The sequence below is a fragment of the Poecilia reticulata genome, chromosome 3, assembly GCF_904066995.2.
Source record: "Poecilia reticulata chromosome 3, P_reticulata-male-v2, whole genome shotgun sequence".
NCBI lineage: Eukaryota > Metazoa > Chordata > Actinopteri > Cyprinodontiformes > Poeciliidae > Poecilia > Poecilia reticulata.
Genome location: NC_088832.1, coordinates 29,041,196 through 29,069,126, shown reverse-complemented (window position 1 = coordinate 29,069,126; position 27,931 = coordinate 29,041,196). Strand labels below are relative to the sequence as shown.

The following is a 27,931-nucleotide window of genomic DNA, read 5'->3' as shown; positions in this document are numbered from 1 at the left end:
AAGGATAATTTGTTTGTGTGGATGTCAAACAAATTAGATGACTTCTGAAGAAAGATATTTACTTATTGGTATCAGCGTAAATGGGACTGGATACAAATTCATACCAGATATGTTAGTTTTTTTTATTGTAAGAAAAAAAATCCTCCCTTTACCTTCCACATATAATCTCAATAAAATACACTATTCGGGATTGCTACGTCACAAAATGTGGAAACATTCACAAATTGGCGTGCTACTTTTGCGACACACTCTAAATATCCCACGGATTTGACTTTGCACAAATGTTTGCATTGTGACGCTGCCTTCTGGGAGCCATGCACAGGCATCCTCCTCCTCTTCCATTCGTCTGGACCAAACTCATGATGTAAATCAGCGAGGGGGCGTGGTCTGTTCATAAACTATGAACTGTTCTTACGGGACACAGTGGCACTCTGTGAGCTGTGTGTGTGGGTTGGGAGAGGAAGGGGGTTGGGGCGACCCGAAAATGGAAATACGTTTAAAGCACAAGATGAAGTAAACACGACTAACTCCAAACGACGGGGCTTATAGGCTGTATTTAAAAAAAAAAAAAAAAGGAAGAGAAGCAGCGAGACGAACCGGAGGAGGAGTGGGAAGAGAGGAAGATATAAAGAAAGGGAGGGGGGTGTGCACTGTGACACTGTGCAGTTGACTACATAGAGAGAGAGAGAGAGAGAGAGAGAGAGAGAGAGAGAGAGAGAGAGAGAGAGAGAGAGAGTAGCCCGCCGGCCCATTGAGGAAAGATGGCTACAGTCACTGCAAACGGAGTGCAGCAGGAGAATGGATTCAGCACCACGAACAGCGCCGGCAGGATGAACGGGCTTACCATCGGCCAGAACACCATTCCAATGAAGGACCACGACGCCATCAAGCTTTTCATCGGGCAGATTCCCAGAAACCTGGAGGAAAAAGACCTGAAACCCCTGTTTGAGGAATTCGGAAAGATATATGAACTCACTGTACTGAAAGACAGGTTTACGGGAATGCATAAAGGTTGGTTGCTTTGCTCTCCTTACTTTTACGATTCCTTGGAGAGATGCAGCACACATCAGAGACAGAAAGAGTGCAAATACGTAGAGATCCAGCAGTAGAAGAAATTAAAAATACCCGGACTCAGTAGTGGAGCAGTCGGTTAGGAAAGTGTATAGATATATGTTGTCTGTCCCACTTACATATGATCTGTGTAGATGTACACGAGGGACAGACAACACGTGGAAAGTGGAAAGTGGAGTGTTAATTGTTACGGCGTCCAGCGAGTCCACGTGAATACTACAGCTGAAAACGCCTTTGTGTGTGTTTACATTGACTCTCATGTGCTGAAGCTCCTGGTGAGGCCAGTGAAGGGGGCGGGACAGTGGACGGGCAAGTCCACGGGATGCAGCCGCATTTCTCTATAACTTAAGAAAAAAAAACAAAAAAAACAACAACAAAAAACGGGCAATCGGTGCCCATTGTCAGATAGACATAAATGCTTTCTCGGGAGCGGAAAATGCAAACCATTATCAGGCCATCAGCCTCTGTGATTAAGGTGGTGCTGGCATGCAGCTCTGACCTTTTAGCGGGCTGATAGGCTGCCTTACTTTTCGGATGTCATTAACTGTGTGAAAATACTATTTACATGGCAGCTGTGTTGTAATGGTGCTCCGTGGGCGGCTGTGCAGTCAGGAAGTACAATGCGTGATAATAGTGGAGGCTGAGATCCAGCGTGCCTCGTCTTTTGGCTTGCTCTGTACAAATTCACCCACCCTTTCAACCAACCCCTTTATTGTCCAAAACGATCGGGCTCCGTGCTCGCTCAGTAATTAGTCAGACAGGACACGGATCATCAGGGATCGATCAGTGATCTAATGATATGCTTGTGATAAAAATAAATGGGAGCAAGCGGGTCGGGTGAAGACAAAAACGTGGAAGTCATGATATAAACGAAACAAAATGATAATAAAAAAACAAAACGAAAAAAAAAAAAAGCAAGAGGAACAGAATAGTCCGAAGTTTGCTTAAGAATATGTATATTCATAAACTTTGAATCTCTTAAGTTTTTCTTGGATTTTGATTGAGCTCTGCAAACTAAAAGCAATGTATTTTAATTAATAATAATAATAATAATAATAATAATAATAATAATAATAATAATAATAATAATAATAATAATAATAATCTTTGTTACTTTGGATCAGTTTGCATAATTTAAAATATTTACCCCACTTTAATATTCACTTATGCCCTGCTGGATATAACTCTAATCTCTGTCACACACTTACACACATATGTTAATTGATCACTTTAAATATTAAAATATACATCTGAAGATATATAATGAAAAGAAATTATGAGCTGAATATTGTTTCACAAGCTTGCAAATGTAAGTGTAATAAGTGAGGCAGGGGATACAGTTCATGATCTCACTGCTTAACACGATTCAAAGCCCTTCGTGGGAGGAATGAGCGCTTTGTTAAGTCTTGCTGCTCAGTGTCTGCATCCCTCAAGACATCCGTGCACCACCTGTTCCTCCAGCCATCAGCCGCTGCTGCTTGACCTGCCCCTCATCATCCCACTGTTTTGTTTTGGCGCCCAGGATGATCGATTAAAACAATATTCCCAGTGTTCATGTTGTTTGCGGACATTCTCAACTGTCCCTGAATGTCAACATTCCTGAGGATAGTCGCCACAGGAAGGGTCATCTTGTTCCAACGCCAAACCGTGTGCGTTCAATTCATCCTCCGCCAAGGCCACCCTGATGTATGTGTCATGCCTGCTCCATCCTGTGTGACATTCAAAAGTACTTGGGCAATATAAGCATGTGTTTTTAATAAGATGTGACCCATGCATTATAAGGATTAGTTTTTGTTATTGGCCCTTCGTCCAGACCACATCTGAGACTCCTGCTGTGTCGATGTGTGATTCATCAAAACTGAAATGTAGCGGTACGACACTGAAAAAGAAGAACTAGGTGTAGTTGATTTTTAACTTTTAAGCTTGCTTTTTGATGAATCAACAGAAAGACAGAAAAAGAAGGAAAGAGATAAAGAAAGAGTAAGAAATGAATTACATAGAGGAACAATGACACTAAACATTTTATGAACCTGGCACAATGTTCAATTGAACTTATTTGAAAGAGATGGAAAAAAAATACTTTGGATAAAAAACATAACATCCCACACTTATTTTATTTTGTCCCATTTGGATTATGGCTTCCCAAGCATTATGAGCTCCACTGGGTTTACTGAGTTCATTCAGCCAGCAGAAATGCACCTAAATGTCCCAGGCTTCTGGGCAGCATAACATAACATAACATAACATAACATAACATAACATAACATAACATAACATAACATAACATAACATAACATAACATAACATAACAGCATTTTATTTTATCTTAACAGTGAATGGAAGATATAACTCTGTTTTAACATGTTCAAATAAAACTTTCACTTTTATCTCACAAAACTTCCATTTGAATCTCCAGTTCTCATTAAATCTTCACATCTCTGTTGACATTCAGTTTTTGGTTAAAGTTTTACTAAAAACATTTTTCTTGTGAAAGAAGTTCTACATAAGTTTCATTAGAACCATTTCACTGTGTAAAATTCCTGTAATTTTTATTATTTTTTTAGCAAAATGTGCCATAGTAAGGCAACAAATTAAATCAGGATCAACTTTAAAAGATTATAACAAAGTCTGACTGCTTGGAAGGAAATTCAAAAAGAATCAGGAAAGCACAAAAGAAATTAGACAAAGTACTTTTTTCCAGATGAGATTTCATTGCAAAATTAGTTATGACTGTTTGTTTCCTGTATTGTTTCTAAATCCTTATTCTCAAGCTTCTGTTTTGCATTAAATTTTACTGAATGATATTTAGTACTTTTTGCGGGTTAATTTTGAAACCTGCCCATTTTATACTGCATGCTGTGTTTCTAATAGATTACTCATTTATAAAACCCAACCACACAAAAAAACCCTCTAAAATAGTCTTTCATTTTCCAATTTGATTTAATGACAAGTTTAATTTCAATGTCTCATTTGTATAATGTGTTGTAGTAGATATTGGCATAATGTGCTAAAGTCAAACATGCATATATTTGACTTCAGGGTAATAAAGTACTAAATTTAGATAATTTGTTTATTTTTGTGATCCCTTAAATTAAAAATTTCATAATGACTTTGCTCTCTGCATTCAGACACCTACCTTGAAATTGCAGCTTGTGGTTAATAAAGCTTTGACTTTATTTCCAGTAAGTGATGGGTATGGCTGCAGGTGTCAGTTAGTAAACCGTTCCCAATGGGTGATTTGCGGCTCTACTATATTCTTCACCGCCCGGGTTCTGTGACACAAAACTGCACCATAATTATGGATTTAAGTCCAGATTGGAACATGCCATGTTTCCTTATGACTAATTCATGTGACTAGTGCTGCAACAATCTGAACAGATGTTTTGTGCTCTGCAAATTCTTACTTTGGCTCTGTAGGGGATCTCTGGGGAATTGTGAGAATATCTGGGGAATTCAGCATTTCACGTCGTCCTGGACATTTGAGCAGAGATGCCTAACAGCGCTTTTAGATTTATTTAAAAGATAAGCCTGTCCTCTCCCGCAGTTGCCACACAGTTCCCTCTAATGTTGATTTGATAGTTTGCGTGCCTTTGGGGAGCCTTATGCAGTGCGTGGGATGACTTGGCACTATCGGCGTGTATGGTGCTCATCAGTGCGTGGTGCAGCCAGGTCGAGCTGTTTAACATCTATCATTTTGCTGAGCCATACATTATCATAATACTTAGTGTCAGTGCCAGAGTGCATGCATTGTTCAGACATGCTGAATGTTAGTGGGGGGCAAATCTTTTGCTTGAGTAGCATTATCTATCAATCCTTCTCTGATGCTGAGAGGGGGGACTAAGAGCTGTGCCACACAGCCAGGAGTAAGAGATACAAAGAGTTCTTAAATATCCTCATCCATTCTCCTCTCCTTGGTTGGTCTATGCAGTGTAATTGACTAAAAATAGCCAGTCAAACTGCTGGAAAGCAAAGCATTTTGGGGAATACATTTTCAAAAGAAAACCACAGCAGAAAGGTGATTTGAAAACAAATATTTGAAAGAGTTTCTTCAGCTTTTTTGGTTTGCTTTGAATTTGAGGAATAAACTCTAATTCAATAAATACAGCTGAGCCACAGCGCGATGCTTGTATTGGGCTTTCTCTACAACAGGGGCGTTGTAGACGAAGTGCTGGTAAATGACTGACAGACTGTGTAAGCTGAGTGACAGGCGGAGCTTAAGTCTACAGATGACCTCTTTGATCATTAGAAAGGAGGCTGTGAGGGAAGCAGACAACTAACGGCTGTGAACAGGCCGCTTCAAAAGTCGATAGATGGAACAACGGAGAGATGGAGAGATGGCTGGTAATAGTGTGGCCAAGTCAGATGCGGATAGTACCGGATCAATCCTAAAATATTTGTCTCTTTGCCTGTCACATTCAAAAGCCTCCACTTGTTTATTTTATATCATTTCTATAAGACAGTTTTAATGTTAATTTTTGTTCTGCAAAAAAAAAAGACATTAATTAGATACTAAGGGAAAAATAAATTATGTATTTTGCAAGAAGTTACTGTTAGTAAACGGAGGTTTTCACCACTTTGTTAAAATGTTATTTCAATTAGTACCTAAAGTTTTCTTTTTAATCAAACAAACAAAAAACTCACTTTTCATGCCTGTACTCACACAGTTGTACTCACACAGTTGTTAACACAAGCTTATTTCCATTTCAAAACAAGATGTTCAAAAAGGCTTTATTGTCAGAAAAAAAAGTTCTTAAAGTAATTACCCAAAATGTTTCTTGCAAGTGCAAAGACTAATTTCACCTTTCTTGCTTTTTCTTTGAACCAGTTCACAGGGTTTACTTTCCCATTTCCCTTACATACAATTGGTTGAACTTTTGTCCCTTGCTTAAATTATGGTGTGGTAAATTGTATTTGATTACCAAAGTATTATTTTCACCCCACTTAACCTGCTCATCACAGGAAGTTAGGAGTCTGACTGCCGAACCACCACCAGAGCTTAGCCTTCATTTCAGAACCTCATCTATGAAATCGTCCTCTTGTATTTCTTTTCCCCAATTAATTCAGAAAACTTATTTCTATAATCTTCGGTCAATGTTAGCTTAATTTGAGTTTTGAAAAGGGTGGTTCAAACGTTTTTAATGGTGTCAACTGAATATTGAAGAAAAGCAATTTGAAACACCAATCTTTTCAAAGTTTTATTACTTTAAGACCATGATGTGATTTTCTTGTCAGGTTCTGCATTGTATTCATGCATAGGCACAATAGTGTGTAATAATTTGAAATTAGAAATGTGCTCCCAATTCAGTTAGTCATCTTCTAATTTTAAATTGACAGGCTAACCTGCTACCAGATGTTATCTTCACTCAAAAATCATTGTTTCACTCATCCTTCTCTTCATGCTTCTCATCTGTTCAACATCTGGCTTTCTAAGTGACTGACTCCTCCAGGCTTCAGATGTCCCCTGAACCATCACTCCTATGAATACAAACCTTTCCCAAAGTCCTGGAGAGATTCCAGTTCTGTGAAGGAGCAGAGGAAATCATACAGCTGGTCAGGACTTTAAAAGCTGTGCTGCACAAGATGTCCAGTTCAATAAGTCATGTAAACTGTGAAGAAAAACGGCCTCTTGGAGAAAAGTAACCCATTTTCACTTTGGCGGGATTGCATCATATTTTACTTCACTTGGTTTAAAAAAAAAACAAAAAAAACGACAAAAAACGTGGAATCAGCAAAAGACAAACTAATATCGTTTCATGACACACACACACACACACACACACACACGCACGCACGCACACACACACACACACACACGCACACACACACACACGCACATACACGCACACACACACACACGCACATACACACACAAATCATGTTTGACATATTAACAAATTCACATTGAAGAATTAAAAAACTTCTTTCAGAAATTTCATTCCAAAGTGAAGCAGATTCAATGTTTCAGTTATACACAGTCAGATATTTTAGACATTTTTTTCAGACATGCATTTCTGTTAAATGTTCTGTTAAAGTCTTACAGCTGAATAGACCAAAAATTCAGCTTCTCAAATAATTGCAATTTCAAATGAGACCAAAGCAATTTATTAATACAGCAATTAAAGCTACAGTACATAACCTGCTCAGTTAGAAACAACTAATCAGGGCAAGGAAGACAGTATTAATGCTATCAATCATGATTTTTTTCACATATTATTTGTTGTACAGACAAGTACATGGAATACTTTTTAAAATGATTTTGTTATTACTGTTTTTTATTGTTATTATTATTATTATCATTATTTTTATTTTTACCAGAGTTACATACTGCAGCTTTAAGAGGTATGTTCATACATTTATGCAGTATGTATAAATGTACTCAATACTTGGATCAACCGATTTTCAGGCTGTGTCTTGATTTCATTTTCTTAACTTAAATTAATTATGCTGCAGCAGGTATGACTGTAACTCTCCTTTTTAGTCTAACTCTACATTAGGTTTAGGTTTTATTTTTAGAGGCTGAATGACTCTGGGTTGGTTACACCCAACACATCTTTGTTATTTTTAATTTTTAAAATTTTTCTCATATACAATGAGTAAAATTTCAAACGTTTTTTTTTTTATAATTTATTTTTTAATCAAACCCATTCTAGTAAAAATATGAAAAAAAAATTGAAGTTCAACACAACACAATACAGACAAATTAGCAAATTAGATCATTCAAGCATTCTACCCGACTATAATCAGCAGAGCTACATTATAGTAAGATTTTTTATTGATATCATGATATCACAGTGAAAATGGGCCAAACAAAAAAAAGATGTTAATCTCTTATGTGCGACGTGTGTCAGTGTTTGCTACCAAAAAAGTCTCAGAATTACGTAAAAGCAGAATGAGACGAGTGTTACCTTTAGCTTACAAGCCTCACAAGTCTCTTGTGGGACTTGTCCCCCTGGACATTCTCGGTTCATGCTCAACAGTTTTGTAATGTCACACAAAGGATGATAAGTGTTTCCCCAGGCTCCCAAACTTTTCTGCTCTGCTGTGTGCCGTGCTGGTTCGTCAGTGTCATTTAGGTGATTTTTCCTCTTGAGTAACCGCCTAGTTGTGGAGGTGGGTGAAGGTTGTTGTGAAACGCAGCTCTTTTGGCCAGGTGCCAGAGTGTGCTGCTGGCTTTTTGGGGATGATGCTTGCTAGGCATGCAGAGAATCATCTGAATGTGTGAGTGTGTGAGCTTGCATGCGTATGTGTGTGTGTGTGTGGTGTGTGAGTGTTTGTGTGTAGTCCCCCATGGGAATCCTTGGCAGTAGGTGTGACATATAGTAATGGGAAATTATGCTGCTCAGTGCAAAACCTCTTCTGAACAGGGTCACCCATTGTCAGCTCTGCCAAGCACATAACAGAGCAACAACTCAACCTTTAATGAATGCTGTCACATTTTTGTCAGAGACGTATTTGCCATAAACTATGTATTTACATTCTGCCTCCTGAATTTTCCGACTTCAAAGAACAGCCCCCAGAGATGTGTGGGGGTACAGTTTCAGCTCATCACCGTGCATACTGATTTGTGGCTCAGTAACTGTGATAGTAATCATTTATCAAAAAGCAGTGGGTGTAATTTCTTTCACAAATGGGAAAGACGAAAAAAAATCCTCCAGTCGAGGCTGACTAAGCATTTTCATCACCTCTTTGGTTTAAATTAAACAAACTTCAAGGTTTTACAGCTGTGTGTCACACTTTACACTTAGTTTTGCTTGGTCTCCTTTACATGAGACTGACACAAGCACTTTTCCATTCATCAGAAGATATGCATACATTAACAAGATTTAATCTGATGGAGTTGCTACATAAAAAAAAAAAAACGTATTTCTGAAGCAGCATGTTATTTTCTCTGAGGGTGTGAAGCTATTAACTTTAGAGAGCCACATTCCTCTAGATGGGATATATATGAATTCCAATGACTTGTAAAACTACAGTGAGGCTTATATATTGGCCTGTTGAGGAAAAGAATGCATTGTTAAATCTCTCTTTTTGGCAGGTTACACTTTTTTTTCTAGATGCTTGGTTTTCTCAAGCTCAGGAAATAAGAGCTTTCAAGGAACAGTGAAGTACGGCTCACTTCATTAATTTGAGCTGGCTTGTTTTGGAGCTTTGCAATTAAAATTAAATATTAACAGTTCCCTTTTGTGTAAATACCGAATTGGAATCAGACTAAGGTGCATACTGTTTTTTTCCCCTCAGGTATTCTACTTGTGTTTCATGGTATTAAATAGGTCTGGATTGAGACTCTTCTAGTATGATAACATTGAGTGAAATGACATACTAGTAGATGCAGTTTTGTTGTATTTACTAGAGGCCTCTTTGGAAAGTTTTGCATGGGGAGCCAAACTGAATGTGATGTTTTAGTATCTATGCTGTTATAATTGCACTTTGAAATTTAGATCTCAATAACAGAGCCTCTTAAGGATCTTTACAGCTCTTATTTTTAAGTACCTCTGCTCCAAGTATTTCTGAATTGCTTATGGAGCAGAGTGTTATACATTTCCCTGGTTTGCTCTTTATGGTGCAATGCAAGTAACCAATGTGACTAAAAGTATTTTACAAAAAGAGCCAAAATTGTATATTTTTACACAAAGGAAAGGTGTAGAAGCCTTCCCTCATCCAAGTGACTGCACAGCAACAGGTCGGGGAGGGGCAACGCTGTGTGTTAGTATCTTGATTAAGCTGCATTGTGTTGCAGTCTAAGTTCAAATTTCTTGATCTTTGATCCAGGTTTGCACAAACAGTTAACAGAGTATTTCTCAAACATCTCCTGAATGAATAGAGACAAACAGCTCAATGTGGAAACTGTTTCTTCACAAGCTGAGGAGACTCTTTAGTCTCATCACAATTTTATACTCCTGAACATGAGGAAAATACATAATTGAAGTTAAACACATTTTGAAAATGTACCCTCTGTAAGGTAAACCGTGGTTTTCTCAAGCTCAGGATATTTTATTTTTACTTTTTTTTTTTTTTACATCTCATTAAAAGCACTTTAATAAGAACGATGAATGTGGTTTTGAAGCATTAATCTTTTAATTGTTTAGCATAGCTTGATAGAAATACGTGGGCTATGCCTTGCACAAAGTAATTATATCCTCCAAATATCATATTGGTAAACATCTGAATTCCAACTATTATTCCTTAATTCTTTTTAATCTAATCAAACTTCTCCTCTCTTTCCACGCTCACACAGGATGTGCCTTTCTAACATACTGTGCCAGAGAGTCAGCACTGAAGGCCCAAAGCGCCCTCCATGAACAGAAGACGCTGCCAGGGGTAAGTACCCCCAATCTGCCCTCCGTCACAGGCTAAAACTGACAGACTACTTTTAAAGTCTACAGTCACATAAAAATCATTTCACTCTCCCAGGCTCATAAATGGCTCACAGGGACACAGTAGATATTAGGATCCACATTTAAACACAGGCACACAGATATAAAAACAGATGGACAGACTCAATCATTTCTGTTTTCACTGCCTCTGTTTCTTACGCATTCAAGCACAAATTAGCTCTCGCACACTATAATAGACATACATACACAGGCAAACTAAAATACTGAGTGGCCTATCTCACCTTGCAGTGTCTTATTACACTAATCACTCCGCCAGAGATATTTGATAAGCGCTCCTTCATAACAGCCCGCGCTGCCCTTCCCTTGTCCTATTGCAATATGGCTGCTGCTGACACTAATTGCCTTGAGGAATCCCGTTTCTATTATCACATATAATCAAACAGTAAGTATAAACAATCATTTTTACCATGCATATCTCCATCTGGTGTTTTTTGTTTTAATGCCTGCACTTGTTTTCCTTACGTTTTTTTTTTTTTTCCTTCACTTGCCTGTGGCAACAGGTAACTTTTTCAATTAAAGTAATGGCCTCTTAAAATGACATAGGTAAAACAAACCCTGTAGTAGGTTCTTAAGCCCACCCAGAAGGGGGTCCTCAATCTGGAACGAATATGAGGCTCTGCTGTCTATCTGTCCTCAATGTGTCGGGGGACGTTTCATTTCTCACATGTTGGGAATTATCAAGGCATGATTGAATTACTGCCTGAAGGAGCCTAAGAAGGAGAACTTACTCTTGTGCCCGGACTTCTCATCAGGCACCTCTGCCTCTCCTTTCCTTTTGCTGCCAGGATAGCTTCCCCGGTTGGGACTTTAGTCACAGCCTGAGGACATCCTTCTGCATCTCCAGGGAAGGGGAGGGGGCTGCAGATAGGCAGAGTGAGACACGAGATAGGTAACTAACGAGGAAGACGTTATGCACATAGGCTGGTTCATAAATGTAAGCAGAGGTGGCTGAGGCATTTGTGCATGTGTTTGGCAAATTAGTTGATTTCACTTTGCTGCATGTCATAAATACTTCACTGACTGTTAGACACACTGGTACACAGCAGAGTAGGTATCCCCGGGAGACGAAGCTTCCTGGCTCCTTACCGCCTCCCGCAGATTCATAATGAGATGATTGCCATGATGGTCCTTGCTGTGCCTGTCTTTATTGCCCTCATGGAGGGACATTCTTGTTTGTCTTCTATCTAGAAAGAGGTTAATGGCATGTTCTGTGGGGTTTGAGTAAACATTTCCCCTGTACAGCTCGCAGCGAGGGGTCAGTCCTGCAATCTCAGGCTGAGCACAGCCCGCATACAGACGACTAATAAAGATGTTCTGTCTTTGTGTGTGGGTGTGAGTCTGAAACATGGAGAGAATGAGACACAGGAAGGAAGGGAGAGGAAAGCAGGGGGAGCTGAAGAAAGGCAGAGACAGACAAAGACTGGGAGAGGTGACACTTCTGGACAAGCCTCATTGTCACTGTCATGGCCTAATGGTTTGAGATGCTCAGTCGCATAATACTGCCATTTTGGCGGCTTCTCCACCCAGTGTTGCAGACATGATTGTGTAGTCCACTTGTGGTGGTGTGATTGTCAGGTAACCAAATGCACATTTTATTCCAATATGACGTGTGGCATTTAAAGAAAAGTTTGACTCTCTTTCTTAAGAGGACAAATGATTCAAAAATAACAGACACTTTGCCAAAAGTACTTTTTTTTATTTTTTACACAAGTGAATGTAAAATGTACGTGCAGTTTGAGTGTCATTGTTTAGTTAAACAATGACACGCTAAGCAATGTTGGTGCGAAATTTTGTTGTGTTTTTAACTATTTGTGGGAGAGGTTAAAACGAGCAATAGTCTGCTGGACTAGAAATTTTAATCAATGAATATTTGAGTTAAAGTTCTATCCTGATCACTATGTACACTATGATGTTTTCAAGATAAACAACCACTGCAATTCAATAATTTATTTCCAAAACATATGTCATTCTCATTTCTGTAACTTCAAAACACAAAATTGAAATGTGAAATTCTAGCTACAGTTCAAAGCTGCAAAATGAAATTGAACAGCCCAGAGATAGTTTTCAGAAAATTGAGAGGACCTTTTCCAGAACACATTCCTCACAGACAGAAAACAAAACTGTATCTTTGACAACATTTATGTAAAGCAAATACACTGGGCATAATCTTCGTCAGAAAGCACAAGTCACACAGTGTTCGTTTGTTGGACAAACAACCAGAACATTTCCTCCATGAACTCAGTTTTTTTTATTTCCATTTTGGTTGCTATGCAAATTTTATTTTATCCACAGTTCAAAAACACACATATGTAGTTAGACCACCAAAGTGTTGGCTAGTGCTAGGATTTCTATTATAACTTCTGCAACAGTTTTCTTTAAAGTCCTCTAATTAACTCCACCCTAAAACCTAGTGATGAAGACAGTGTGCCCAAATTAATAAGCTAGTTCTGTAATGAATTTCCAGCTATAATGTAACATAAGGCACAAAAGCAACAACAAACATTATGATTTGTAGAAAGGAACACATAACAGAACACAAGCTGATCAAAGAAAATGAAAACACAAAGATGAGATATTGAGTGTTTTTCATGAATTGTGGGACCAACTATCGGCTAAAAACAAAGGATACTTCACAAACCTTCAAAACGTGATTACGCAAGGGCCATTTTTGACTGAACACACAACAAAGTCAACCCCAAGAAAAAGAACAAGATGTAATTTTTCCAATATGGGGAAAAAGTTTTGTTTTATGTAGTCCCAAATTGAAGAGCATGGGAAGAGAGTCTCTTTTTTTGTAAATAACAGGAAAGGAGAAGTTCAAGCTGAGTAACAGTTTTGTATATATATATACAGTGTCTGGTATATTGTTTGTAGTCCTAAAACTCTGAGCTATTGTTGGAAAAGTGACAAGTCTGAGTGCTAAAAACTGTAAGTCTCGTATTTCATGGCAAGCATATACATTGTATATGTAGCTGACAGAAAGGGACTCTCAAGTCTCTGTTGTTTATGAAGAACATAACATTGCTCACTTCTAAAAAGAAATGCATCCAGTCAGTATTTTACTTCAAGTGGTTGTAGTAGTGCTGGTGGTAGCTACCTACTTACACCACATTTCATCTGTTGCTAAAACAGACTAAATATTGGTAATGAATTGAATTGCAGGGGTAAAACAGAAAATGATACAGTTTCAATTGTCTTACTATAAAATGAAACATTGAAAATATGGTAAAATTATTTTGAAGAGTGAATTATTTTGGAATGGGAAAAGACAAGAACAATTTGTAATCTGAAGAACATTTTGATTACTTTGCAACAGCAAATATTTTATGGTATTTTTTTTTTTTTTTGCAAAAAAATGTTCTCAGTTGGAATAACTCAGAACACTTTGACTAGGTCATTCTAACCCATATAACCATTCCATTAACAGTCTCACTTCTCTTGCAACCTCTAGCAAAAGGGAGTGAGAAGCTCTGACCAGTTTCTCACTTCCTGCTGAATGGACAAATGCCCACTGCATGGTGCTGCCATTACTTGAGGATGGTGTGTTCAGGTTGTTGATGCACACACAGAATTTTTCATGCAGTCAAAAAAGTGTAAAGTTTTTATCGACATCTGACTGAATTGCACAGCCTACAGTAACATTCCTGTCAAAAGATTCTCCCACATTAGCTGTGGATCTCTCCGGCTCCAAAGCGTTGAGCATCAGTAGTCAGGGATTGTTTTTCTTTTGAGTCAAAAACCATTTGATATCATATTTAGACCTCATTGAGAGATGGTCTTACAACATTTTTAAACACTGTTTTGCACTTGAGTAGCTTGCAGGGATCCTTTGTCTGCCTGTTGTGGCTGGAGAAAGCGTTAAGTTTGTTTGATCCACTGCCCATCAGGAGCACAATGAGCTCTTTATATCCAATGTGCATCAGATCTTTCTGCTACAGTTTGCACAGTTAATATAATTAAAGATTAAAACTCTTGCTCCCAGCACATTCTCAAACTCTCTACAACATGCTCACATGTTGTCATTTACTCAGGTACTGATTGACATGTTGAGTATTTGCATCCATACTTAGAGATCATTTGAGCAAATCATTACCATTGCTTTATGACGAGACAATTGTGCACACATGTCAGTTGTTGATCAAAGAAAAAAAAATCTGATGACCAGCTGCTTTTCTTTGATAGCCCATAAACTTTATTGCGGCGCTATTTTCTTGTTTGTAATGCCATCTGGCAATAAAGAGTGGAAGAAAGTAAAAATAATATTTGCAATTGCAGCTGCATAATGTTATTTACAACCATTTGCCAAATAGCCTCCCAACATGGCACTATTGGAGCTACAGATCTTCAAATGAATTCTCATCTCTCCTTTCAGGGCCGCGCTGCTTACTCCCTCACAGGCCAATTAGTTCTTTGTGTTTGCATGTAACAGGCATGCTAATTGGGTGCTACAGTGGCCCAAAAGCCGATTAAACATTTCTAGAAAAAAGCAAATATATTAATAAATAAAACATTCAGCCTCTCTTTGTCTCTCATTCACTTCACTGTGTTTGTCTTTCTAACCTTCCTCCAAGCTCTTCCTCTGCCTCACCATATCCCCACGGATGGCAGCGCTCGTCTTCTATTCTTGCCATTTACATAAAGGTGTCTGTTGATGGAGCCACATTCTTGGTTTCTGAGGACGAGTACTGGCAATGCCTCACCCCTGTATTGATGAAGAGGCACTTGAGTGCAGCTGTGCTAAAGATAAGCGACAAAAAACTTACAAAATCTCTTTTTTCTGAAGTGTGTCTCTTCAGTCTTGAAAGGGTAACCTTGACAGCTCGAGTTTTGACCAAAGTGCTTGACAAAATGCTTTGCTTTCAAACATTTGTTTCTTTTCTGTCTCAGCTTTAAAAACGCAGAAAATGACTTCAGTGTATGCTCCCCCAAAAGTGGGACGGGGAAGATTGTGCAATACGAGTATTATGTATCACTAAGCGCAAGCCATGGGGGCCATGGATCAGTGCATCCGTGTTGTTGACTTTCTCTCCCTTCATCACACCGCAAACATAGACTGCGTGTTTGCCTCGGTGCACATTGAAAATAAGAGACCAGCATTTTCACTTGTATTACTTCAAATCTAGACTGGCTCAGTTGGGAAAGAGAGTGACTATAACTGAGAAAACAAACAAACAAACAAAAAAAACCCCCAGCAAAACAAAACAAAGTTTAAGCTTTTGTGCCTTTACACAAACAGCGTTTTTACAATAATAAACTTTATAGTGCTTCAAAGAGAGATTTTTTGTAAAGGCAATTTGTTACTAAAATTGTTGAAAACTTTACTTGGAAGCAGAGTTAGATTATAGATCTCAGACTTTCTAAATTTCAATGAGTAACGCTCAGTCCATCATGTAAAAATATATAACAAATTGCACAGAGGAAGGAGTGACTTTTCTAAAAGGAGACCAAAATGTAATTTTTGTTTCTTCACCAGGGACAGGGAGTCATGTCAGAGCTGACAGAAAAATGTGTGGAGCTAATTACAGGGGACTACTGGAAGAAAAACGGTTTGAAGCCGCAAAAGGCTTGTATAAGAATGGCCCAGTCAAAGCCCAGGCCTAAATTAAATTGAGAATAACACATGATTGATGCTCTTTAGCCAAACTAAATGAGCCTATTTTACTAAGAATCACTGGATGAGCTTCAGTCTCTAGATATGCACTGGTGGTACAGACAAACTCTCCAAAAACCTGCAGATGCTATTGCAGCGAAAGGTGAAACTGACTATAGGGTGAATCTAACAGTTTGTTTATAATATTTATTTGTAAAAGAAAATGAAAGCCATTAATCGTATTCTTTCCACAGCCTGCTTGTTCTGATTTATCACATAAAATCTCAATAAAATACAAAATAATTCTACAAAGTGGTTTTATGAGTACTTTACACTGTATTTACCGTGACAATACTGACTTTTATAGTCTAACATCCAAACCTTTTAAATAAAAATTCTGATCTGATTTTTTTATCCTCTTTGTTGCAGATTCATGTTATCAGAGAACATAGTAATGTAACAATATTGAACAGGTCCACTGGTAGACATATTTGATAGACTTTGTCCTTGATGGAGGTTTGTAAAACCTCAGTTCTCCTTAGGCATTGCCATCATGAGAGAAAAGTGAAAAGGGGTCTGTGCGTTGGACGCTGCACCTCCTTCAAGGCTGCTCTGCTCTACTCATCGTCAATTACGTCTATATCATTTTCTTTCAGCTGCTTGCTTTAGAAAAGAAATTAAAAAGGGCCATTGTTTTTCTTATCCCCTGTGGGCTGAGAGCTTTCACTATGCTACAGGCTTGTGCTTGGCCATCCTGCTGATTAGAGAGTGAATGGAATGACGATTGAGGGATTCACTCAGCATTGTCTTCCATTATTTGGCTGGTGGCTCTTAATTTCATACAAAAATTAATTTTCCCACATCTGATTTGATTTCTCAGCCCTGTATAGTGTTGAGCCTGGGAGGCAAGGTGGCTGGACATCACAGAACTTGTGTCTGTTTCTCTGCTGAGTGCAGAGAAAGTGCAAATGTAGATGATTGTTTTAAACAGCAGCCCATAAAGATCGCAGGCCGGAGATGCTGGACAAATGAGAAAGAGAAGTAGTGCTTTTTAAAGACTGTGGGAGGGGATGCAGACTTTTGTTGTTCAGAGAATGACAAAAACCTGGGCTACTTTTGCCTCTTGATCTTGAATATATTTTAATCAGAGGCTTTTGGAGGGATAGTTTATTTATGAAGTAAAACGCAAGAAAAGAGAAGGAGTTGTTAAAAATTTGTGACAGTGACACTGATAACGTACCGAAATATTTTCTTTACAATGAAGAATTCGAATGATGAGGAGGACAAATGAAATGTCAGAAATGGTCTGCTTATTAATATTCTTTCAACACCAATTGCTTTAGTGTCCCCGTAAATAAATAATTTACATTTTGCTATGTAATGACAGAAAATATTTTCATGACGTGTTTTTCTGACAGATCAACACAAAGCTGTTTGCAATGCAATTAAATTTTAGGTCTAGGATTTGATTGGGAAACATGAGTGTGCTTTAATCAAAGCCAGTACATTGTTGTCCTTTTATACATAGCATTTTGTGTCCAGATAAAAATGTTGGATTTTGTCCTAATATGACAAAAATGTTTTCTTCCTAATGTTAGCGAGGTTCCTGATGTGGATTATAGCCAATTATGAATCCGATAACTATCGGGATTCGTTCAGTAATGTCTTTTTCGTGACCCTTTCATGAATGAGAGACTATAGCAGCACTAGTTGTCAACAGCTATCAATGTCTGTAGTTCTTCCTGGGTTCCGTAGATATTTTAGTTTCTTCTTGGATTAATGCTCACCTTGCCCAGGTGCTGAGTTAGCTCATGTTAGTTAGCTCATGTTTTGTAGCCTAAATCTGCTTTAAACCTCTCCATGACTTTATTGGTGATAGTCTGCTGTGTTCCTCAGTCTTCAATATGCTGTTTGGGCACTAATGTTTGTGCACAAACCCTTTGAGAGCCTTCACAGAACAGCTGTATTCAGCTAATAACTATGTAGGTGATTTTACTATGGAGATGTAGAGAGTTTAAATACATACGCTCATAAAACTTTTCAGATTTTAATCTGTAGAAAATTTTGAAAATAATTTTTGCTTTCCTTTCAGTTCAGAATTGCAGGATTTCTGGGTTTTTTTTTTTTTTGGAAAATATTTCTCCAAAAAACATCAAAGTTTGAGCCTGCAACAAGACAAAATGTCAAAAAGGCAATGGATGAATACTTTTGTAAGGCAATGTAAAGAGAAAAAAAAAAGTAACCTCAAGAAATAATTCTGGAAAGCAAAAGAATCTTCTTTTAATGAGTGGATTTTCTCAAAAAATGTGTTGAAGGTTGAGCAGTTCTTTCACACCCCCCACCTCTGTTCAACATGTTCACTATCTCTCCCAGTGGCTGACAGGTGGAGTCGGACTCTGCCGTGCATGCTCTCCTGCACTAATTTATCCACTTCTTTGGCTGTAATGAGGCAGAACTGGTAAATGTGGGGACAGCATTGTTAACATTGCTGCTTCACTGGGAAAGAGGAGAAGGCTGATAAATAGTGGAGAAGGATGGAAATGAGGCCCTTGTGCTGTCACACCTTCAGAAATGATGCTCTGAGACTTTTACTCGGGCTGAACTGCTGTCTCATAGTGAAGCTGCTTGCTGAAAGAAAACGACATTTCCTCAAGCAATTAGGCATCAAAGTTTTTCGCTGCATCAAAACTGGTTGTTTTGGCTGCAACAGTGAGAAAGAATAAAAACAACAAAAAAAATGAATATTTGATTTCTTTTTTCTTCTGAAACTGATAAAAAAAAATAGTATAAATAGAGTTAATTAGCTCATATTTCCCTTAGAGTAAGATGATCAAGGAGAGAGAGGAGTTCTGGAGATAGTAAGAAGATGTCTCAGTCTAGTTTCACAGCATCAGAAACAAGTGTTGACAAGGCTCCGTAGTGGTAGCTCAACTGTAACCCAGCTCACTTCAGTTTTCTTCCGAATTCCTCTTCTTTTCCAATTTATTTCCTTCCTGTTTCCTTTGCAGTGGAGGAAAGAGATAAACAGATGATGCATCCATAGATATTTAGACCGTGAGAGCAGAAACATTCCTGCATAATTACCACTCAAGCATCAACCGGACAAACTTCTCCATCAGCGTGTCCAAAGGATTAACTGCACTTCGGTCCTCTTATCTCCCCTCATTTCATTTAAGAAAGAAAATGACCTTGCGCTTGTTTACATGCTGATTAAAGACGGGAGGGAAGGGAGGAGACAGAAAGTCAAACAGCAATCAGAGGAGTTTGTTAAGCAGAAGTATTTTTGGATGCAGGCTCTCAGTGGATACAGTGAATTAGAGCCAGTCTGTGTCACGGTAAACCCGCCCCCCCTCCCCGTTCCCCTTATGTAGCAACTAACGAACGATGGGTGGGCTGGCAGAAAGAGGAAGGTGTGTATGTTTGCACGTGTTTCTGAACGTGGCATGTGATGAAAAAAATGCTTAGTGTGTGGGTGGTTCTATTGGTTAGTCTGCCTGTTTCATCGCTCTCAGAATAGCTCCTGTTCCTGGACTCCTGTGAGTCAGTGCATCTACAATACGATGCTATCTGTGTGTGAAGGGGATAGGAGAGCTTTTTAACTCACATCTTGCAGGAAACAATTTGAATTTTAAACCTATAAAGGGAAAGGTATTTGTATAAAAACACTGTTGGATCTGTAAGAGGAAACTTTTCTCCTTACTTGCTTTGTTTCTCATGTCTACCTGTCACTGCAAAGAGATGGAACTGTAAACTATCCTAAACAAGTAGCGCCAAAGTGGATTGTGTCTCTAACCTCAAAGCAGCGCTCCTCGTGAGGAGCACTGCTTGACTCCAGAGATTCTCTTTGTCTGGCACCAAAAATCTATGACTTCTAGCATTTTATGCAACTTTGCCGTAAAGAAATGCAGAGAACCCATGAAGTCTTAGCTTGTGAACTTTAATGCAACTTGTGATGAAGGAACGTGAGCCACTGGTTTCATGCATGGTTTTGCAGGGAATCCGGTAGTGCTTCAGAGCCTGTTTCTAATTTAGAATCAAAATTTAGAAACCTGAAAGGAGAAACGGAGTACCTTCAGCTAAAAATAATGTGTTGATAATGCAATTAAAAGTAACCCACACCTTTAACGATGGAAGACATGGAAATATGAAAGTTTTAAATGGATATCTGAATTGGCAAATCAACAGTTTGACCTGGAGTTTCCTCTGAGATGTTTACTCCAGAAAAGTGACATTTAACCGACTGATTTCTATGGACTGTTCTGTTAAATAAGTCACTTCTTTATCACATATTCATCTTAGCATAAAACTATTATCTCATCAAAATTAAACAGGTTTAAAGATGTCTGAGTTTTAAAAAGAAACCTTATATATATTAGAGTTATCATGGCAAATATGGCAGAGAATTACCAGAGTGAAAATTAAACCAGACTGGTGTTGTTCCTTGATTACTGTGAGTCACTGTAGCTCTGTAATAAGAGAATTATAGACACAAGTCCATTATCTGGTGCTACAAGAATATTTACAATTAGTTTCATCACATTTGTTTACATGCTATGTTGAACTCTGAAAGCTGACCAAAACACTACATGCAAGTTGTTACAGGGTAATTGCTTATACACTTGATTAGTTACAATTAAATGACAAGGGAAAACGTTGGAAAGTGTGTCACATTTTAACCATAGGTGAAGCAATGTTTGATTTCAGTGAAAACTTGATAACCATATTTTACAGCATCATGTAGACCATCCTAACAAATGAATTCATTGGGTACTAAGGAAGAACCTCCAAACACTGCAAGAATTTATAAAAAAAGCTCTCAGGGTCGTTCTGATGCTACCACCATCGCTTCCTCCTGAAGAGTGGAAGTTGGCAACCACAGTAAGGGAGCGACAGAGGGGATTGACTAAAAGTTTGTGACAACAGAAGAAAATAGTGTGATTTCACAGACATAAATATATACTATGCGTAGAAGTTGTGCACATTAACTGTACCAAGATTTGTGAAAAACAGTTCAGTTTTCACAGGCAAGCAGCTGGAATCAATACTCAGGTTAAGATTAGCAAGTGATGAATGAAAAAAAACAGCAAATTTCTTTACATCTAATTTTTCTTTTTTCCTTGTCATTCATATCACATCTCTCACATACACACTGCAATTATGGGTTTTCTTTTGTTGCCTCTGTAGATGAAGAAACAGTGATTCATGAAAACATGAAAATGCTCTCAGGAAAACCAGAGGCTTAACATTCTGAGTGTAGAGAATCGTATTCTTACCTGCAGATTTCTCTTCCTTTACACCACATTGTCCTAGATTTTTAGAGACTTTAAAAGGAAAACATTAAAATAAATAAATAAATGGATAGCTTTGACATGAACACTTACTGCAGGAGCTTGTGTTTATTTCCATTTCACCATTTTATGCCAGGGTTTATTACTTGCAGAATGAGTTAAATAAATAAATAAATAAAATATTGAGTCTTTGTTACATGTTTTCCACTACTAATGGCAAGGCGTAATGATTTCACCCTTTGGCTGTTTTGACCAAGCAAACACTTTGGATATATTGATCAATATTCAGGCAGAAAACCTTTACCCAGTTATATAACAGCTGAATGACAATTAGCAGAAATCTGTAAGCTATATAAACAAAGGTCAAATGTCTGTGGTCCAAGAGATTGTTCTGCCAATTCAAGAATTTGAAAATACAGCAATTATTAATTAAACAAATTATGATAAAAATAAAGAAAGGGATTTTTTTTCTTCTTTTTTTTTATCAATTCTCGCAAACTCCTGATGCTGCTCTTTTAAGATTTTAGTGGTCTGCATGAACTATCCATTCTGTGAAGATGAAGAGGAGAGGTTGTGTTTGCTGTAGATTTTGTGTAAAAATAGCCACAGAAAGGAAAGTGAACAATGTCGGAATCAAATGAACGAAAGGTGAAATGAGTTTCCGTTCAGTCGGCGCTGCCACAACAGATGAAGTCTCTGACAGACCTGTGTCTGAAATAGCACCAAGGCCAACAACTTAGCGTTTGCTTATTAATGCAGCACTTCTGTGGCCGACTTCCATCACACAAACCGACTCAACAGTCACACAAGCAACACATGCTGATGCAGTCCGCACGGCTCATTCACTGTTTTTACACAGTGGAATTATTTGCCAACATCCCGTCCGAAAACACACACACTCTCACCTATGCAGAGTCACACACACACACACACACACACACACACACACACACACACACACACACACACACACACACACACACACACACACACACATACACACACACACACACACACACACACACTCACTCATTGTCAGATCAATATTGCATTACTGCATGTTCTCCTCTGAGACGGTGTAGTGATGGGTGTAGGCTGTGGTTAGAAACCATCTCTTGAGCGTGTGGAGTGGTCAGGCACAAGGGGCAGATCTGAGGAGGCTTCACAGTTCTGACAGGCAGTTTCACCCCTCGACTTCTTCCCCTTTTGCTCCCTGGTTTCATCTGTGGCTCTGCCTATGATCATTAATAGAAATTTCAGATGTGAATGCTGCACATGTTCAGCCCCATTGTTCATCTTTGCATCTGTATTTGCTCAATAGTAATTATATAGAAACATCAACCCACCATGTTGTTTAATTAAAGTGTTTACACATTTTATTTAAAAAAAACTTATGTTTGCATAAGAAAAACAGCAACAAAATAAATCCCACGTCATGCTCATAATCAGGACAACTTGTGTGCGTGAGTGTGTGTATGCGTGTGCGTGTTTGTGTGCGTGTGTTTGAGTATGGCTTATATTTATGTTTTTCCCATCTGGGATTTTGTGCTGCATGAAGCAGAGCAAGCAAAGTCCTTGGTGCCGACCGAAGCTCCAGCTTTTCCATCTAAACTGTATCATTAAAACAGGCAGAGAGGCGAGGGAGACAGCCCCTCCACACCTCATAAAGTTGAGTGCCATACGAGGCGAAGTGCCACGCACCACTGCATTTACGGGCGAGTCTGACGTACTTTTTACACACCTTGTCCTCTCTCTCACTTTCATCGCTGTCTGTTTATGTGATATTACTCACATTCTGCAATTCCTATTTTTTCTAGTTTGCTCAGTATTAAGTATTGACCGATACTTCAACCGCCTCCTTTATCTCCCTCTGCTTTTTTTCCCCCCCTCTGTCAAAATTTTCCAACAAGTAGCTGGAGCGTAACATTGAAAGGGTATAATCAATGGAAAAGCACCACTTAGGGAACCCATTTGATGCATACTGTAGGGCAGAGTTGATTCAAGGGTGTAGATTGAGTCAAGCCTCATTTCATATCCTCCCCAATTAGTCATCCAGCTTGTGCCCTCTCTAACCTCCTATTCTCAAGAAGCGCCAGCCTCTCGTTTCACTCTAAACTATGGATGAATTCATCTTTTAAAAAAAAGATCTATGCCTTTTTTTTGTGAGATGAATGTACGATACATTTTTTTCCCTTTCTTTGATTTCCTTTTATCTTGGGGTTCCGTACCTGTTCTGGGATAAAACTAAAGCATTCGTCCAGAAACTCGCCTTATTTTTGCTTTCTCATTCACTCCTGCACCCAGTTCAACTTTTCTACCTGTCTGCCCATTTTCCTTTTCCTATAAATCTCTGCTTAAATCCCACTTAAATCAGCATCAGCAGCTGTCCTTAAAACTCCATTATCTACAATTACTCCAGCATTAGGGAGTCAGGGTACACCTGCCCCTCCAAAAAAGTGTCTCTATCTAAAACCATTAGATTCATACTCAAAAGGGATTGGTTATTTTCATTTTTTATAATAGTGGTGGAATGGTCATCATTGTGCAGCTTGTAGATGATACAGCTCACAGTCTGGATGAATAATTTTAATTTGTGTGGTGTATGCTACTATTAATGTGATATTCTAAAATAAAACACAATTTAACAGTTGACTTAAGTACAGTACACCTGCATGAAACGTGATCTCAGTGTAAATAACACAGTTCTGTAAATGGCTCAGAGTTCAGACCAAGGATCATGCCTGAGAGGTTGGAGATAATTGTTAAAGCAGAGTTTGGCTTTAAAACTAAGTCCACAGCTTGCTACATCTTTTTTTTGCCCCTGTTAAATGTGGCAAAAATCTAGTCAAAAAAAAAACATTGAAAAAAATCCTTGAGTTTTATCACAGTGTATGTGAGGGACTGACAATACACGGGGAGTTCTGGTAAGATGAGATCAACACTGCAAGACACTCAAAACAGTTTTTGCAGGGTGGCTGATGTGAAAATAGATGGGGCTAAAATTTGAGAGACACAGGCAGAAAAAGGCTTTAAAAGCTTTGGACACTAGGAACTCGGATTATTGAGAAACCTTGATGAGCCAACGGTTGGTACTCAGATTTTCTCCATCCAGTCTTCCTGAGCTTGAGTTATTTTCCAAAGAAGAAAGAGAAGAAATGTCTCCACTATCCAAAAACGACTTGCACCCACATCAAAATGTGGTCTGCAAAATATTGTCTCAGGAGAGCTGACCACAAAGATATCACACTTTCTAGAGTTTTATTGGTATATTATTCTTAAACTTTCTATCTACTCCTTTTTATTTTACAATTACAATTTAGTTTTATTTGTCTGTCATGTAAAATGTCCAATTCAAGGAGCATAGATACTTTTTGAGATGTACTGTGTGCCTTGGATTTAGTTTAATTTTGTCTGAAAAGTAAAATATTCAGCTCTACATATTTGGTAATTCATGTTTGCAAAGGAGAAATACAATTCAGAACAAAAACTAAGCCAAAATTAGGTTAAGTTTCTACTTTTTTATATCATGAACATTTCATGTTGTTTTTTCACACTTGCAATAAATAAATAATAATAATATTCCATGCACATGTCTGCAAAATACCTTAAAAGTAAACAGTGCACATTTCTGCAAAGATGAAGATTTTTTTTTCTGTCTTCATGCAGAACTCTAGGCTGAGTCACTGCTACTCTGTGGCTCTGTTCCCCTGAGGAAAGTTTAAATCAAAATTAAAGTTCCCCTTTGTTTGCGCTATGAGCTGGTACAAGAATAAATCTGCTAATTAGCTAAAACACACACAGAGTTCAAGCGGTCAAATCTGAAAATAAGACGCATGGGCAGCGCAGATGCCTGGAGAGTAAGCCAAACGCGGACAAGCTTGCACAGAGGGCATCCATTAAGACACTGGTGTTTATAGAGAAAGTTTGTGCTTCAAAATCATGTGTGTGAGTGTTAGGTGTATATGTTCCTTGCCACAGAGGGGAACGGGACATGTACGAGTTGCTGGGTAAGGGGAGAAGGAGGACTGGGGTGAACTCGGCTGTAGATAGCCCGATCTGCTCTGATTGACAGTGATGGCAGATAAGGTGCTCGCAGAGAAGGAACAGAGAACAGAGCTGCACACAAAGATAAGGGCCAAGATTAGCACCCTGTAACGTCACACAGAGAGAGGCAGAGTCCAGCAGAGAGGGAAAGATTGAGATGTTGATGCTGAAAGGTACTGGCTACCATGAAAATAACAGGTAAGAGTAAAAGTATCTCAGTGAAGAGTGTGTGTGTGTGTGTGTGTGTGTGTGTGTGTGTGTGTGTGTGTGTGTGTGTGTGTGTGTGTGTGCGTGCGTGTGTGTGTGTGTGCGCGTGTGTGTGCGTGTGTGTGCGTGTGTGCGTGTGTGTGTGTGTGTGTGTTTGTGTCTGTATTCAATTGTTCATCAGACCGTGCACCAAGGTAGCATGCACACACCCTGTTGATGGAGGAGGGCAACTAATCAGCTCATAATCCAAGCGGTTGCTGTTTCCTGGGCAACAGTGGTGTACGCTCATGCATGGCAAACAGATACACTCGCTCCATTATTTCTGTCTCTCTTTATATGTTTCTTCTCCCATCTTTTTTTTTTTTTAGCTTTCCCTTTTCTTCCCTTTCCTGACAACACAGCCTAATTTTCTTCTCTAATTCTGACATCCGGTTCTCTTTTTAATGTCTCCTTCCTTCATTTCTCTTTTATTCTAACACTTTTCTGTAAGAGTTAAAAGTCCCTCTTTCTTTTTTGCGCCCCTTTCTAATTTTCTTCTTCCTTGTCTCAAACCCATCAAAATAGCCCCACCTGTCTTTCCCATTCATATTTCTTCCCCATTTTACTGTAAGGAAATTGACAGTTCTTATTGTTTCATCTGTCTTTTCTTACATTAACTTTTTCCGCTTTCTTTGTACAATTTTGTTTTATATTACCTCACACCCTATCTCACCGAATTGTCTCCCTCCCATGTAAACACAGACACCACATTTCTCTTCTTGTGGCAATTTCCACTTTTTTAATTTCGTTTTCTCTCCCTCCTTTTCTTTTCATTCTGTTTCTCTCTCCACCCCTTTTCCAGAAAACAGTCTTTGTTTTTACCCCCCCTTCCTCTCTGCATGCCACGGGGTCCGGGGCTGGTGTATTTGCGCAGTGATGTTGAAGGCCTTGATGATCACTCTCCGGGAGATGATTATTTGGTCAGGGCCCGGCAGCCTCCTCTCTTGCCCTGCACGGCTGGAGCCCAGTCTCGACTATATGTGTCCACGTATGTGTGTGTGTGTGTGTGTGTGTGTGTGTGTGTGTGTGTGTGTGCGTGTGTGTGTGTGTGTGTGTGTGTGTGTGTGTGTGTGTGTGTGTGTGTGTGTGCATCACAATTTAGTCTGTGCAGATATGAGATTATAATTTTTTTGTGTGTCTTAGTGTTTATTCTTGACCCGTTTATTTAGACGGCTAATAAATATGCATAGTGTATGACTTGCTTTATGTGAAACTGGAATTTTTTATGAAAGCAAATATATTTAATGCAAAAAGAACAGAATAATCAAGGGCCATCAATTATTCATTCCATAAAACTATGAAATAAAACATATTTAATACATAAAATATTCATGTTTTCGCTAAAGCTTTTGCTTGGCGTTAGTTTTCCAGTTTCTTGTGTGCATGAGAGTGTAACGTATGTTTGTCACCTTTTGTACTCCTTAACATAATCCCTCTTCACCCTTTGTTTCTGAACCTTAACACTTTCTAAGAGGTAGGATGTCAAATTCCCCCACAGATTTAGATATTTTTATGTCACACTAACTCATCTGAAGTGTTCTGGTATTTAATGTTTGATATCACTGTCAATCATTATTGATTAATACCAAAAATGGCAAAAGAAAAATCTAATATTTCTTTATGTAAAATGTTTTAGAAACTAGCAACTGATATAATTAATGTTAAATGTGTGCCAAGTTCTTTTCAAGAAGTCTAAAAAAGAGGAAAAAATGAAAAATGTACAGGAGCACATGCTGCTTGTAATTTGTTCTACTGTAATGTATTGTAATTAACACGTATTTTCAGTGAGACTAATCATCAGTAGACCTGAAGAACATTTGCAGGTTGGTATATTTATAAAAATCAGCTGTTTTTGTATAGTTTAGTTGTATGTTATATGTTGGTGTAATGGCAATGAAGTACGAAGTTGCTTTGAATTCATTTTTGCTCTTGCTCAACAGGCGTACAAATAATGTAAGCGTCAGGAATGATAATTCGTCTTCACACAACAAATTTAAGTATAATTTGGTATTATACTAAAATTATAATTTGAGTATAAATTATACCCTAGGTCAAAAATGTTTACGTAATAAGAAGTGTAAAATATGTAATGTGTAAAAATTATCATACTTTTTAAAGGAGTATGATTTTTCAGTTCAATATATGAAATACCGTCTGACTGAGATGCCAAAACCAAAGGGTGAGGGGGACTGCTAGTGACCCTGGGAAGTGGGATTCAGTCAGTCTGAGACTGACACTTGTATTTCCAAAGATCTAAAGTCTACCGATCTTTTTTTTTTTTTGTCTCAGCAAATGTC

At 38.4% G+C, this 27,931-nt stretch overlaps 1 protein-coding gene across 11 annotated transcripts in view; it reads left to right on the top strand.

Moving 5' to 3' along the window:
* Positions 1–383: 383 nt before the first annotated feature.
* Positions 384–27,931, top strand: part of celf6 (CUGBP Elav-like family member 6) — a 166,459-nt gene continuing 138,911 nt past the window's right edge. For 3 of the 11 annotated variants that reach the window (XM_017303999.2, XM_081605409.1, XM_017303992.2), the window contains exons 1-2: positions 386–1,011; positions 10,307–10,389. In XM_017303999.2, coding sequence (XP_017159488.1) covers positions 762–1,011; positions 10,307–10,389 — 333 coding nt within the window. In that variant the 5' untranslated portion in view covers positions 386–761. Of the gene's footprint in view, positions 1,012–10,306; positions 10,390–27,931 lie in introns of all 11 variants that reach the window. The other 8 variants (XM_017303995.2, XM_017303998.2, XM_017303997.2 and 5 more) reach the window with 6 other exon arrangements.